The sequence below is a fragment of the Larimichthys crocea genome, chromosome III (genome assembly GCF_000972845.2).
Source record: "Larimichthys crocea isolate SSNF chromosome III, L_crocea_2.0, whole genome shotgun sequence".
Taxonomy (NCBI): Eukaryota; Metazoa; Chordata; class Actinopteri; family Sciaenidae; genus Larimichthys; species Larimichthys crocea.
Genome location: NC_040013.1, coordinates 30,397,360 through 30,409,638, shown reverse-complemented (window position 1 = coordinate 30,409,638; position 12,279 = coordinate 30,397,360). Strand labels below are relative to the sequence as shown.

Genomic DNA, 12,279 nt, shown 5'->3' with positions numbered 1-12,279 from the left:
TACAAACGGCTGCTCGAGCGTTGCACGTAAAAAACTACATTTCCCAGATTGACAGTTGACAGTCCGTGACGTCAGATTCAAGCGCCGATCACTACAAGTCTTTGAGGGGATCCTTGTTAGCTACATGTTAAAGGCAAAATACTGAGGTACGTGCGAGTTTGCAACCAAAATGTTGCTGTCTGATAACAGCGTGCGTGTTTTATATACACGATCAGGCTCGGGGACGTGTTGAACTGACGATATTCAGGCTTTGTCCGCAGGAAACATCCACTGGTGGGCAGCGTTAGCCTGTTAGCACACGGGCATTAAAAGCTACTTTGACGTGTTAGCTGACTAACCTCATGTGTTTTAGTTTGAGCTGAGCCGCTCTCGGTGTTTTTGTAAACCCTACACCTTTTTAGGGGGACTGTAAAACAAGCTGCAATACTGTTACACCCGTGTGTTTGCCCTACATGTAACTGTCAGCTCGGTTAGCTTTCTCTTTCTGGAGTTATGTTTTTAGAAATTGTGTTGTTCATTAATTATAATAATAATAATAATACATTTTATTTCATAGGCGCCTTTCTGACACCCAAGGACACCTTTACAATAAATGAGAGTAGACAGCAAATGACAGAAATAAACAAAAAGAACCATAAAAGTATCAAATTACAAGAATACAACATTAAAAACAGGTTAAAATAGGACAATGAAAGTGAATCCGATGGAAAAGGCTGTTTTAAACAGCTGGGTTTTTAAGTGCAGACTTGAATTGTCAGAGTGAGTTGATGTTCCTTATGACGGGGGGGTAAAGAGGTCCAGAGCTGCCCATGGTGGTGAGACGGGCGGAGGGGACAGTCAGGTGAATAGAGGGAGCAGCAACATGGAGAAGATCCGAGAGATATGGTGGTGCGAGGTTACGAATGGATTGATGGATGAATTAAGAAACAAAGGACAGCTACGTATCTTCCTGTTTTTACACAGCTGTCGTTAAACATCTCACAAAGTCAGACTGGTGGAAATGCAGTAATTATCTTAGCTGTATATGATCAGTTCAAATCAATTTAAGTATGTTTATATGAGACACAAGTCCCTGGCTGCATCCCTATCATGTCTCTGTCTAAGTTTTTTGATGGATATGATAGATGTGCTATAAATATCATTATGTTAATAAACCTTAATAATCAGAATCGCTTCATTGGCCAGGTGTGTGTACACATTTGACTCCGGTGCATACAGGTATAGACATGAGTACAGTTTAAAAGACAAGGAACATGACAGGTAGGTGCAAACATAACATAAAAACATAAAAAAATAACTATATACATATTTAAAAGGTGTATATATTTGCAGAAATATAGATATATATGGACATGAGTATTTATCTAATGCAGTCCTGCACAAGCCGTCACAGTACCGACATGCACCTGGTTTAAAAGGCTCAGAGGTTCTCACTTTTCTCTGTGTAAAATCCGATGCATTGCCTGTGCTTCATATATGTTTACATGCCGTGGAAAGTAATAGAAGGGTTTTAATGCTTGGAAGCAGGGAGCTATATTTATGACTGAGCTTAGAAACATTATACCCGGCCATATGGGATGATTGAAATATCCACAGCTGCTCGGTGTACATACAGAGACAGCCTACAGCTAATCAGCCAGCATAGTGTTTGCCAGCTAAGCTCAGGAATGTCCGATTGAGAAGGTGCAGGAATGTAATAAATGATGGTGTGAGTGTAAGTGCATATTTTTTAGTTCCTGAGTAATTATTAAATATGTGAAGACAGCTAGGTGCTTAACACTCACAACGCCATGAGACCAGAGGCTCTTCAGTACGTCAGCCAGTCATCTAATGCTTTTACCTGAGTTGTTACCAGGTTAAGTTGACGGGTTGTTAAACAAATGTTGATATTTTGTAATATTCTGAACAACTCTCACATTGTTCTCTTTGTGTTTCTCTCTAGTAGTCACCATGGTGATGAAGTCGGCTGTTGAGGATGATGATGCTGGCTGGGGGCTGGGCATCCCAGAAAAGATGAAGAACAATGCTAACTGGGTTGATATTACACATGAATTCAAAGGCGCATGCAAAGGTAGGGACCCTGCCAGTGAGTGTATGACAGAGTCATCTGTATGCAGTTATAAAAGGAACTGACGTGTTTCCCCGTTTCTCTTTCCTGGTCCTCATCCTTAATTTATGCAGAGTTGAACCTTGGAGAGTTGCTTCATGACAAACTGTGAGTAGGACAAAATACTTTGTGCAGACTCATACTTCGCTCAAACTTTTATTTGAGAGTTTTCGTGTCGCAAAAGTCTAAATATAGTTTCATAGACTTCATATCATTGATTGCCTTAATTTTCTTTTTGCATGAAGGTTTGGCCTGTTTGAGGCCATGTCCGCCATAGAGATGATGGATCCTAAGATGGACGCAGGAATGATTGGAAACCAGGTCAACAGAAAAGTGCTAAACTTTGAGCAAGCCATTAAGGTACAGTACCGCTGACCTCTTTAATCTGTTTCAATATTAACTGCCTAGTTGTTATTTGTAATTCTTTCCTGTGTTGTGTGTGTTTCATGTTGTAGGAAGGTGCCATCAAGGTGAAAGACCTTAGTCTTCCTGAACTTATCGGCATCATAGACACATGTTTCTGCTGTTTGGTGAGTTTCATTTTTTTTTGTTACAGTAAAACAGTGTGGCTTCTCTGTGTAATATGTAACTAGAGGTCTGCATTTCACTGACCCATGGAGAGCAGATTTTCAAGGAATGTCAAAGAGTGGGAACAGAGGTCGGTTGTTGAAGATCGCTGGAATTTCTGAAATGTTGAATTTGGAGAAATGTGTTTGCATACAGAAAACCCTCTTAGGAAGTCACAGGGAGTTTAAAATGTGGCATGCCACACATATAGTCACTGAAGTCTCTTTGATCAGCACCACTGCAGGACACCCTGTAGTCATGTGTCCATGTTTGTGTGTATCCCTAGATCACATGGTTGGAGGGTCACTCCCTGGCGCAGACTGTGTTTACCTGCTTGTACGTCCATAACCCTGATCTGATTGAGGAGCCAGCCCTCAAAGCCTTTGCCCTGGGTATCCTGAAGGTGTGTGACATCGCCCGAGAGAAGGTCAACAAAGCTGCTGTGTTTGAGGAGGTAAGCAACGTTGTACTTTCTGTCTGTCATTGTGTCTGTGTGTGTGTATGCATCTATGAAGCTGCAGTTCAGCTGACAGAAGACATTATCTATGTGCAAATGTGTGTGGAAATATTTGAAGTATTGCTTAAGTTTTTACCATTTTTACCACAAGCAACAATAACTCAGAGTCCATATTTATATGTCTGTGTAGGAGGACTTCCAGGCCATGACCTATGGCTTCAAGATGGCCAATAACGTCACAGACCTGCGGGTGACAGGTACAAGTACTGTAGTATCATAGTTCATTAAGTCTACAACTTCACGTGTAAACAACACAGGCCATTAAAGATTAATACTGTTTGTTTTAAGGAACAAAGATAGCTGGTGTCATCTCTTTGTCTCATTTGTTCTTCCTACCAGGTATGCTGAAAGATGTGGAAGATGAGTTGCAGAGGAAGGTTAAGGTATATGTTCTTGTCCAGTTTAAGCCACGATATTTGATATATGAATAATTTAATGCTGATACAGATGTCGAGTATTACGTTGTTTATTGGCTTTCACAGAGCACACGCAGTCGGCAGGGTGAGCAGCGAAACCCGGAGGTCGAGCTGGAGGTACATCAGGTCATTCCTGTTTTCGAAATAGCACGTAGGCCATGTGAATGCTAAACACTAGCTGTTTCTGACTTATGTGGTTTTAACATAAAATATGTAGGACTACAGGTAGAACTGCTTAATTATGCATGATGAGGGTTTAATTAAGCCTACTTAAGCATGAACATTTCAGCCACAAATTAAACCTCAGTCTCTGCCTGCTATAATTTATTTTCCATCTATCTATCAGAGTGTGGGACTCGTATGACCTTTTGAGACTCTGGAATTTCCAGCTGTTTCAAGGGGAAAAAAAACTCAAACATAGGCTTTGTGCTTGTACATGTGAGTCTGTTTAATGTTCTTATACTTTATTTTTCCAGCATCAGCAGTGTTTGGCACTTTTCAACAGAATCAAGTTCACACGCCTCCTACTGACAGCACTCATCACTTTTACCAAGAAAGAGGTAACACACACAATCAGACAATGACTTAGTTAATGACTAGCCTGTGGATTTTTGAAAACATTCTCCTGTCGAGTATCTGTATCTTTAAAATTGGTCTTCTTGGTTTGCATGCATGTTTTTGTTCATGCTCATATCTTTTTATATCAGACTAGTTCGGTGGGTGAGGCCCAGAAGCTTGTGGCTCAGGCAGCTGACCTCCTATCAGCCATTCATTCCAGTATTCAGCACGGCATTCAGTCACAGAATGACACCACTAAAGGAGGTAACCGCTCACACACCATTTACCTGTAGAGTTAAGTGCACAGTTTGGCTTTACATGAGTTTACAAAACCCAGTTAAGTAATCGCCCTGGAAACCTAGACAGTTATAATACAGTGCACATTAAATGTACTTCCTCTCCCTCGTTATATTTCCAACCACAGAGCTAAAAAAAAAAAAAAAATGTCTCGCTGTGCTCTACTATTTTTAGCTGAGACAGCCTCTTGGGGAAGATTACTTAATGTGACCTTTTTTTCCATGCATGCTGCAGACCACCCCATCATGATGGGCTTCGAGCCGCTGGTAAACCAGAGACTGCTGCCACCTACCTTTCCTCGCTACGCCAAGATCATTAAGAGGGAGGACATGGTGGCCTATTTTGGCAAACTCATAGAACGCATCAAGACAGTCTGTGACGTGATCAACACCACCAACCTGCATGGCATACTGGTAAACACATGTCTGGATCTTTACTTCACATTCTGAACCAGTGACCTTTTTAAATAAGCAGTTTTTCCTATTTCATTACGTTCTTCCCCTTCACCCTAGGAAAAATGCTAATACACGACAGGCCTGGGAATGGTTTATAATATAGAATTTATGAACAGATTTTTAAGTAGTTAATGAGCCCATACATGTGCATGCTTTCTAGTATATTATCAAAGAAAGAGGCACATGAATTTTTGTTTGTTTGTGGTTTCACCAGGACTTCTTCTGTGAGTTCAGCGAGCAGTCTCCCTGTGTGCTCTCCAGATCTCTCCTTCAAGTGAGTTCATAATGCCAGTTTGCCTACAGAGAGATTCCTTGAAATTTGCTTACAGTTTTTAGTAGTTTAATACATGTAACAATTAATAAAAACCTCTAGAAGTTAACATATAATCTCATCCTTTAAAAATATATTGGTTTAAAACCCAGCGTATTGGAGTTAAACTCATTGTCTTCCTAAATCTAGACAACGTTCCTGATTGATAATAAGAAAGTATTTGGGACCCACCTGATGCAGGATATGATTAAAGATGCTCTGAGATACTTCGTCAGCCCGCCTGTCCTGTCATATAAGTAAGTCTGTCTTGATGTCATACAAATTTTGGATTATTTAGTTATTTTATGGTTTATTTGGATCTTTGTATTTTGTCTCAAGATGCTTATTTTGTGTGTCTCACTCTCTCCAGGTGTTGTCTGTTCAACAACCACCAGGCCAAGGACTACATTGACTCCTTTGTTACACGCTGCTCTAGGGTATTTACATTTACTGCTCAAAATGAATGAGTCTGTACATCTGGTACATTCTCTACACCTTAGTCTCTCAGCAAACTTTGTGGGCTGCTTTCATTCCAGCATAAGTCAGTACTTGAGTTTCAAGTGAATAGATTAGGGGGAGAGGTGTAAAATTGCATCTCTCACTCTCACTATTTGTTGTTGGGGTTTTTTCTCGACAATTCTCCCTACAGCCATTCTGCAGTCTGATCCAGATTCACGGACACAACCGAGCTCGACAGAGAGACAAGCTGGGTCACATTCTTGAAGAGTTTGCCACGCTGCAGGATGAGGTGACCTGAAGCACTTTCCTTTGTTGTACTCCTCCTTTTTCCACACAGCACAACTTTTCTTTGGCTAGGTACAGATACTGATGTAAAAGCTCTAATTACATATTGATGAACCCCTTGCGCCTTATCGCCATGTTGTGGTTTTCTTTCAATCACTCTGTGGGCAATTGTAATTTTATAATTTATGAAGCAACCACTGACTTCTCCTTTTGCGCTCTGCAGGCAGAGAAGGTGGACGCAGCCTTGCATAGCTTGCTGATGAAACTTGAGCCTCAGCGACAGCATCTAGCCTGTCTCGGCACCTGGATCCTCTACCATAACCTGAGGATCATGATCCAGTATCTGCTGAGTGGCTTTGAACTGGAGCTGTACAGCATGCATGAGTACTACTACATCTACTGGTAAGAGCACACACACGCTTGGTTGTTGCTCGCTCTAACTCAAAGGCGCAAACTCCCCCAGTGTCAGACACACACACATAATCATATCTCTCTGCAGTTGCACTTTTCTGTGAATGAATATGTTTGTTTTTGAGTGTAGGTACTTGTCAGAGTTCCTCTATGCATGGCTGATGTCCACTCTGAGCAGAGCCGACTCCTCTCAGATGGCTGAGGAGCGGATTCTGGAGGAGCAGCTAAAAGGACGAAGCAGCAAAAAGACCAAGAAGAAGAAAAAAGGTACACACCCTCACAGTGTAAACACACCATACTGACTAAAATCTGCACAAAAATGCACGTGCTTGTCGTAGTAATATCATGTTTGGGTTTCATCTGCAGTTCGCCCTCTCAGCAAAGAAATTACCATGAGTCAAGCATACCAGAACATGTGTGCTGGCATGTACAAGGTAGGATATCCAGTACAGATGCTCTTCTGAGCCCTCTTCTCTCCTATTTGACACACAGACTGCATTATTGTCCAATCCTCTCTCTGCCTCTGTCTCTCTTCTCAGACGATGGTAGCTTTGGATATGGACGGGAAGGTGCGTAAGCCTCAGTTTGAGTTAGACAGCGAGCAGGTTCGCTATGAGCATCGCTTCGCCCCCTTCAACAGCGTGGTCACCCCGCCACCTGTGCACTACATCCAGTTCAAGGTAAAGGAGCAGGCTCTCATTATTCTTGTCCTTTCTCCTCCACTCTTCACTTATTATAATTTCTCCTATTTTTACTCATTATATTCACGTTGCCAGTATTTTAACTTGTTTTGTTTCACTTGCACAATTTCCTTCGTTCCTCTCTGACTTTGCCTTTGTTGCCTTTTCCAGGAGATGTCTGATCTGAAGAAGTACAATCCCCCACCCGGCTCTGCTGACCTCTACCTGGCTGCCAGCAAACACTTCCAGCAGGCTAAACTCATCCTAGAAAATGTGCCTAGCCCGGACCCCGAGGTCAGGAACTTTTGTAAACTAAATGCCGTTTTGTGTTTTATGTTGTTTTAGATTATATTTGTTTGAGAACATTCCTGGAAGGATTTTGTCATCTACGTCCGTGTTACTTAAATCAGTTCACAATATAATTTTCTGCTGTAATTCCTCTGTTTGCATTTTAAATTTTCCAATGCTCACAACTGTCACTAACCAGTTAATGATTGATAACAGGTGAACCGTATACTGAAGGTGGCCAAGCCAAACATTGTAGTCATGAAGCTCCTGGCTGGAGGGCACAAGAAGGAGACCAAGGTAACACAATAACATATCCTGGATTATTGTTTGGTTTCTAAGGATACATTGTCATTGTAATACTCTGTAATACAATATACAATATTTCTGTAAATTCACAGCCATGTGTGCCACAAAATTTGTTACTCTGTTGTCTTTTAATTATTACACAGTATTATTAGTTATACAGCAGTGACAGTAGTCCATTCATAACTTTATCTTTCTTCTCGAGGGGGGAGGAGAGGTGTTCTTCCTCTGCTCTGCTCTATCTGCTGGGAATTAAAAGTTGAAGGCCGAATCCTAGAGTTTTGTTTTCGATAACACGACACACCTGTTGGGAACCTGCAGCAGAATATGTAATAAGTATTACACTGTGAAGTTAGCCATAAGACACTATAACATAAGACAATAAGAGTATAAACAAATCAGCAACTTGTATGCAGATGTAAAAGTTGCACAAAGGAAAAAATATTCCACTGACTTGTGGTAGTCTCATCTTAATGTTGGTTAATGTCTTTTGTAGCAGCCGTTGGAGTAAAATGCCAATTTTCTGCTTTCCCAGGTGCTCCCAGAATTTGACTTCTCAGCTCACAAGTACTTTCCTGTGGTCAAGATTATCTGATTCTGCTCCGCAGCGCGGGTCGATACGAGTTTCACCATGAAGACCATCAGCCATAAAGGCCGTACCTTCACCTTAACAAGTGTGCAATGGCCCTGAACCAGTCCATGTCTGAACAATGTGTGTGACGCACCTAGCTGTAAAGGAGTGTTTGACACACCCCATTTGTTTTGTGTTTTTGTCTTCACCTGAATGAAAGATGTGGCATGAGAATCCAGACCAGAGAACTCACAACTGAACCAGAATGAGTGACAATATCTACATCTGCATTGTTTGAGGTGTGAGTGTGTGTGAGTGTGTGTGAGTGAGAGAGTCAGACACAATTCAAGGTGCTTTTGCGCAAAAAACTGGCCAATGAAATGTTTTATAAGCTGCCTCCAGAAAAGTCTTGTATTGATAATCGGTGCATATCATTCAAACATATGAAAGTTTTGATGTATTTATGTGCTTATCTGAATGAAAATGTTGGTCCTAAAAAAAAAAACTACAGTATCCTGTCATACCTTGTACAGCACCCGTTTGTAGACATCCCAAATTCACAATTTAACATGAGTGGTACAGTAGAGCTCCTGTCCAGGCCAGGGAACCATCCGCATTGCTTCCTGAAAAACAATACCAGCAACTCCAGAGGACTGAAAAGCTCCAGCTGTCACACAATAAAACGTCTTTGTGTGGTTCTAATATTATGTCATTTAATTACTTTCTGGAAAGATTTTCACATTTTCAGACTAAATCTTTTCAGGGCGCAAAAACCCAAAACATTTTCTCTAGATTTGTATCTTTTGGTACAGAAATAAGAGATATAATATTCATATAATATTCACACAGACAATGAGGGTTTGCGTTGTGCTACTACTTTATATAATAATGCTGCAAAATGTAGTTTCAAAGTTCTTTACAATAAGCAGGATGCAATAAAACAAATAAGTTAAAAGGAATAAATCAATAAAAATTTGAATAAACTGTCACATAGAACATAAACAGGTCAACTAAATGCTCTCGTATAAAAGTAGGATAAGGAGGAAGTATCTGTATTCTGTATATACTGTATGGCTGGAGCATTGTCCTCTGTAAAGTGAAAGTATGACCAGAATTTGAAAGTTGTAAAACTCTTGGACATTTGCATTTGACATTCATACAGTGTGAAGAGACAACAGAAGAACAATACATGAACTCTGAGATCTTTTTTATTTATGGAAGCAAATCGACCCCTGGGATTTATGTGGTTTGAAGTTTGTGTCAGTTTCCAGTATTTTGACACTATTGAGGCTCACTGTATGTTCAAATTAAATAATAGAATGAAATAAATAACTCATAATAATAAAAGTGTTTGAAATAATCAAATCAAACACAGAATATCCTCAGACAGGTGATTTAAAATAAAAATAAAATCACTTGTGGACATCAAAGTTTTTTCATATTTATTCTAATTATCTTGATTATTATTTATTAATTATTTTAGATTCAAGTTTTGTTGATTTTTGTACGTGACAGTTTGCTACAACTGCAGCTTCAGTGTCAAATTTCTCTTCACAGGGAGGATATTTAGGCCTGAGATTTTCATTATCGATTGATTATTTGGTCTCTATTGAAGCAATATTCCCGCGACTCACCGGCACAGCTGACGGAGGATGATCCAAACATTTCCAGTAACTCCACAGCGTGGTAAAGATCGATGTAATCATTTCCAAAATGAACAACATGTTTTTATAACCAAATATTCCTCTTCAGTCCATATCAGTCCACCTTTAGTCTTTAAAAACAACATTTCCCTGAGCTGAAATTGTAAATTCACATGTATTACTTTATTAAAATTGACTTCCACTGGACTTATACGTATTTGTTTACATGTTCTATATTTTCAGGATGTGACAGTGTGGCGATGACGGAGTAATATTTTTAGTGATGAGTCAGGTGCGCTGTCATGCTGATTGGATGGATCTGCTTGTTGTGTAATCAGGAAATAATAGTTTTACTTAACGTCATTTTTACAAGTCATCTCGTGGGCCCGATCGGACCCACTGGAGGGCCGCGGTTGGCCCGCGGGCCACATGTTTGACACCCCTGATTCGAACTTTGCTTTAATGTGTCCGAACGACTTTGATCTGAATGACGTCAGAGTTCCACCTTCCATCTGAAGTCTATAAGCTGAGCCAGGTCAGTCACACTCTGTTTACTATCAGAGTTCACACAAGTGGATTTTTCTGTGTTTGGAAACATTTGACTGCAAAAATGTCTTCCCCAACTTCCTCAACCACACCAGCTACACCATATGACATCCAGGAGCGTGACATACTGTTCAGCAACAACACACGCTACATGGTAACTGACTTCAGTGGTGAGGGATATTTTGGCAGAGTTGCCAAATGCGTCAATTTAACGACACAAGAGCAAGTGGCGGTGAAGATCCACAAAGACGATGAGGGATACTTCATTCGAAATGAACTGGAAATGTTAGAAGCCATCAGGACTCTGGATCCAGACAAAAGTAACATCGTAAGATTCTTTGAAGGTTTCAGGTTCCACAACCTCTCCTGCCTGACCTTTGAAATTCTGGACAAGAGCCTGGTGGACGTGATGAGAGAGCAGCAGAGGACAATGCGTCTCAATGAAATCCGTCCTATCACCCACCAGCTCCTGGTAGCATTTGATGCCCTGAAAAGTATTGGAATCATCCATTTGGATTTGAAGCCAGATAACATCATGTTTTCAAATCACAAGGATCATCCTTTCAAACTAAAGCTTATTGACTTCGGACTGGCCCAACGAGTGAATGAAGTGCAGGCTGCAATGATTATACAGCCTTTTTCATACCAGGCTCCGGAGGTGGGCTTAGGCCTCCCTCTCTCTGAAGCCATGGATATGTGGGGAGTGGGATGCGTTATGGCATTCATGTATTTTGGTGCCAACCTCCTACCTTATCACTGTCCATATGACTGGATGAGAACAATTGTTCACCTGCTGGGTCAGCCTGAAGAGCACCTGCTGAATGCTGGAGAAAATACGTCGACATATTTCATCAAGAATGATGACGGCAGTCCAGAATGGAGACTGAAGTCATCAGATGAGTACTTGGAGACAACAGGTGTCGAAGCTGAAGTTAGGCATAGGATTTTCGACTACGCCGAGAACTTGGATGATGCCGTACAAAGCTACCCAGAAGAAAGAAAGGACGTTGAATACAAAGACAGGATGGCATTTCTAAGCCTCCTGAAGTCGTGCTTAAATCTGGATCCCCAGGCAAGAGCCACTCCCAGTGAAGCCATAATGAACCCTTTTATTTCTATGGTTCATCTGGTAGAAGTGATGGCCACGAGCTCACATGCTGAAGAGGCACTTCAGATCATGTATGATTCCCACTTGAAAGATCTGGATGACTGGGACGATTCTTTCAGTGACAGTGGCATGGACTCCAACTTTGAGAGTAAAGATGAAGATGAACACACTGAGGACAGATCTTCAGATGCTGACAGCTGCATCGGTGAAGACAGTCTGAGTGGTTACGATGCAGACTGTTCTGACGACAGCAGCATTGATGAGGATCCACACACCAGTGCTGACAGCGCAAATGTTGAGAGCTCAGCTGATGAAGACGTTATAATACAACCATCCAGCATGAGATGCTCTGACAGTCTTCCACCTACTCCTTTGTGTGGAGAAGATGTATCAAGTTCAAGTAATGGACACTCAGATGGCGAGATGTTCAACCTTGATATGTCAGCGGGATTATCAGCCATCAGTAGCTCTCATGATTCAGTCAGTGAGCGCAGTATTCTCTCTTACCAAGAGTCTGGTGCTGCTCCTACTTCACCTCAAATCTATGAAGTTACTGACTGTGGGCCAACTGCCAGCGACGATAACACTTCAGCTGCAGTTGACCAAGCCGATGGAGCTGCAGCCAACATCTCCACAAACGATGAAGCTGCAGCTGCCACTCAGCCTACTGTGCAGAAGAAGAGGTTTCGCAGTGTCAGAAAATTCTTCTCCAGAATTCGACGACGAGTTGTTTCCTTCTTTAACAACTAAGCCACATA

General features: G+C 41.3%; 1 protein-coding gene across 1 annotated transcript; it reads left to right on the top strand.

Moving 5' to 3' along the window:
• The first annotated feature begins 15 nt into the window (after window positions 1-15).
• Window positions 16-8,730, top strand: naa35 (N-alpha-acetyltransferase 35, NatC auxiliary subunit). Its single transcript, XM_010732473.3, has 23 exons — window positions 16-146; window positions 1,943-2,071; window positions 2,182-2,215; window positions 2,353-2,467; window positions 2,563-2,637; window positions 2,961-3,128; window positions 3,322-3,388; window positions 3,531-3,574; window positions 3,674-3,724; window positions 4,084-4,167; window positions 4,315-4,429; window positions 4,697-4,875; window positions 5,132-5,191; window positions 5,378-5,484; window positions 5,598-5,664; window positions 5,877-5,975; window positions 6,195-6,373; window positions 6,513-6,649; window positions 6,749-6,816; window positions 6,922-7,062; window positions 7,234-7,356; window positions 7,567-7,647; window positions 8,189-8,730. The coding sequence occupies exons 2-23, from the start codon at window positions 1,951-1,953 to the stop codon at window positions 8,246-8,248; spliced, it is 2,175 nt and encodes a 724-aa protein (XP_010730775.1). The 5' UTR covers window positions 16-146; window positions 1,943-1,950; the 3' UTR covers window positions 8,249-8,730.
• Window positions 8,731-12,279: the final 3,549 nt, after the last annotated feature.

Coding starts and splice junctions, on each gene's coding strand:
- naa35 (XM_010732473.3), top strand. CDS start 1,951: ATGGTGATGAAGTCGGCTGTTGAGGATGATGATGCTGGCTGGGGGCTG. Junction 2,216..2,352: donor GAGTTGCTTCATGACAAACT/GTGAGTAGGACA, acceptor TTTTGCATGAAG/GTTTGGCCTGTTTGAGGCCA. Junction 6,374..6,512: donor GAGTACTACTACATCTACTG/GTAAGAGCACAC, acceptor TTTTGAGTGTAG/GTACTTGTCAGAGTTCCTCT.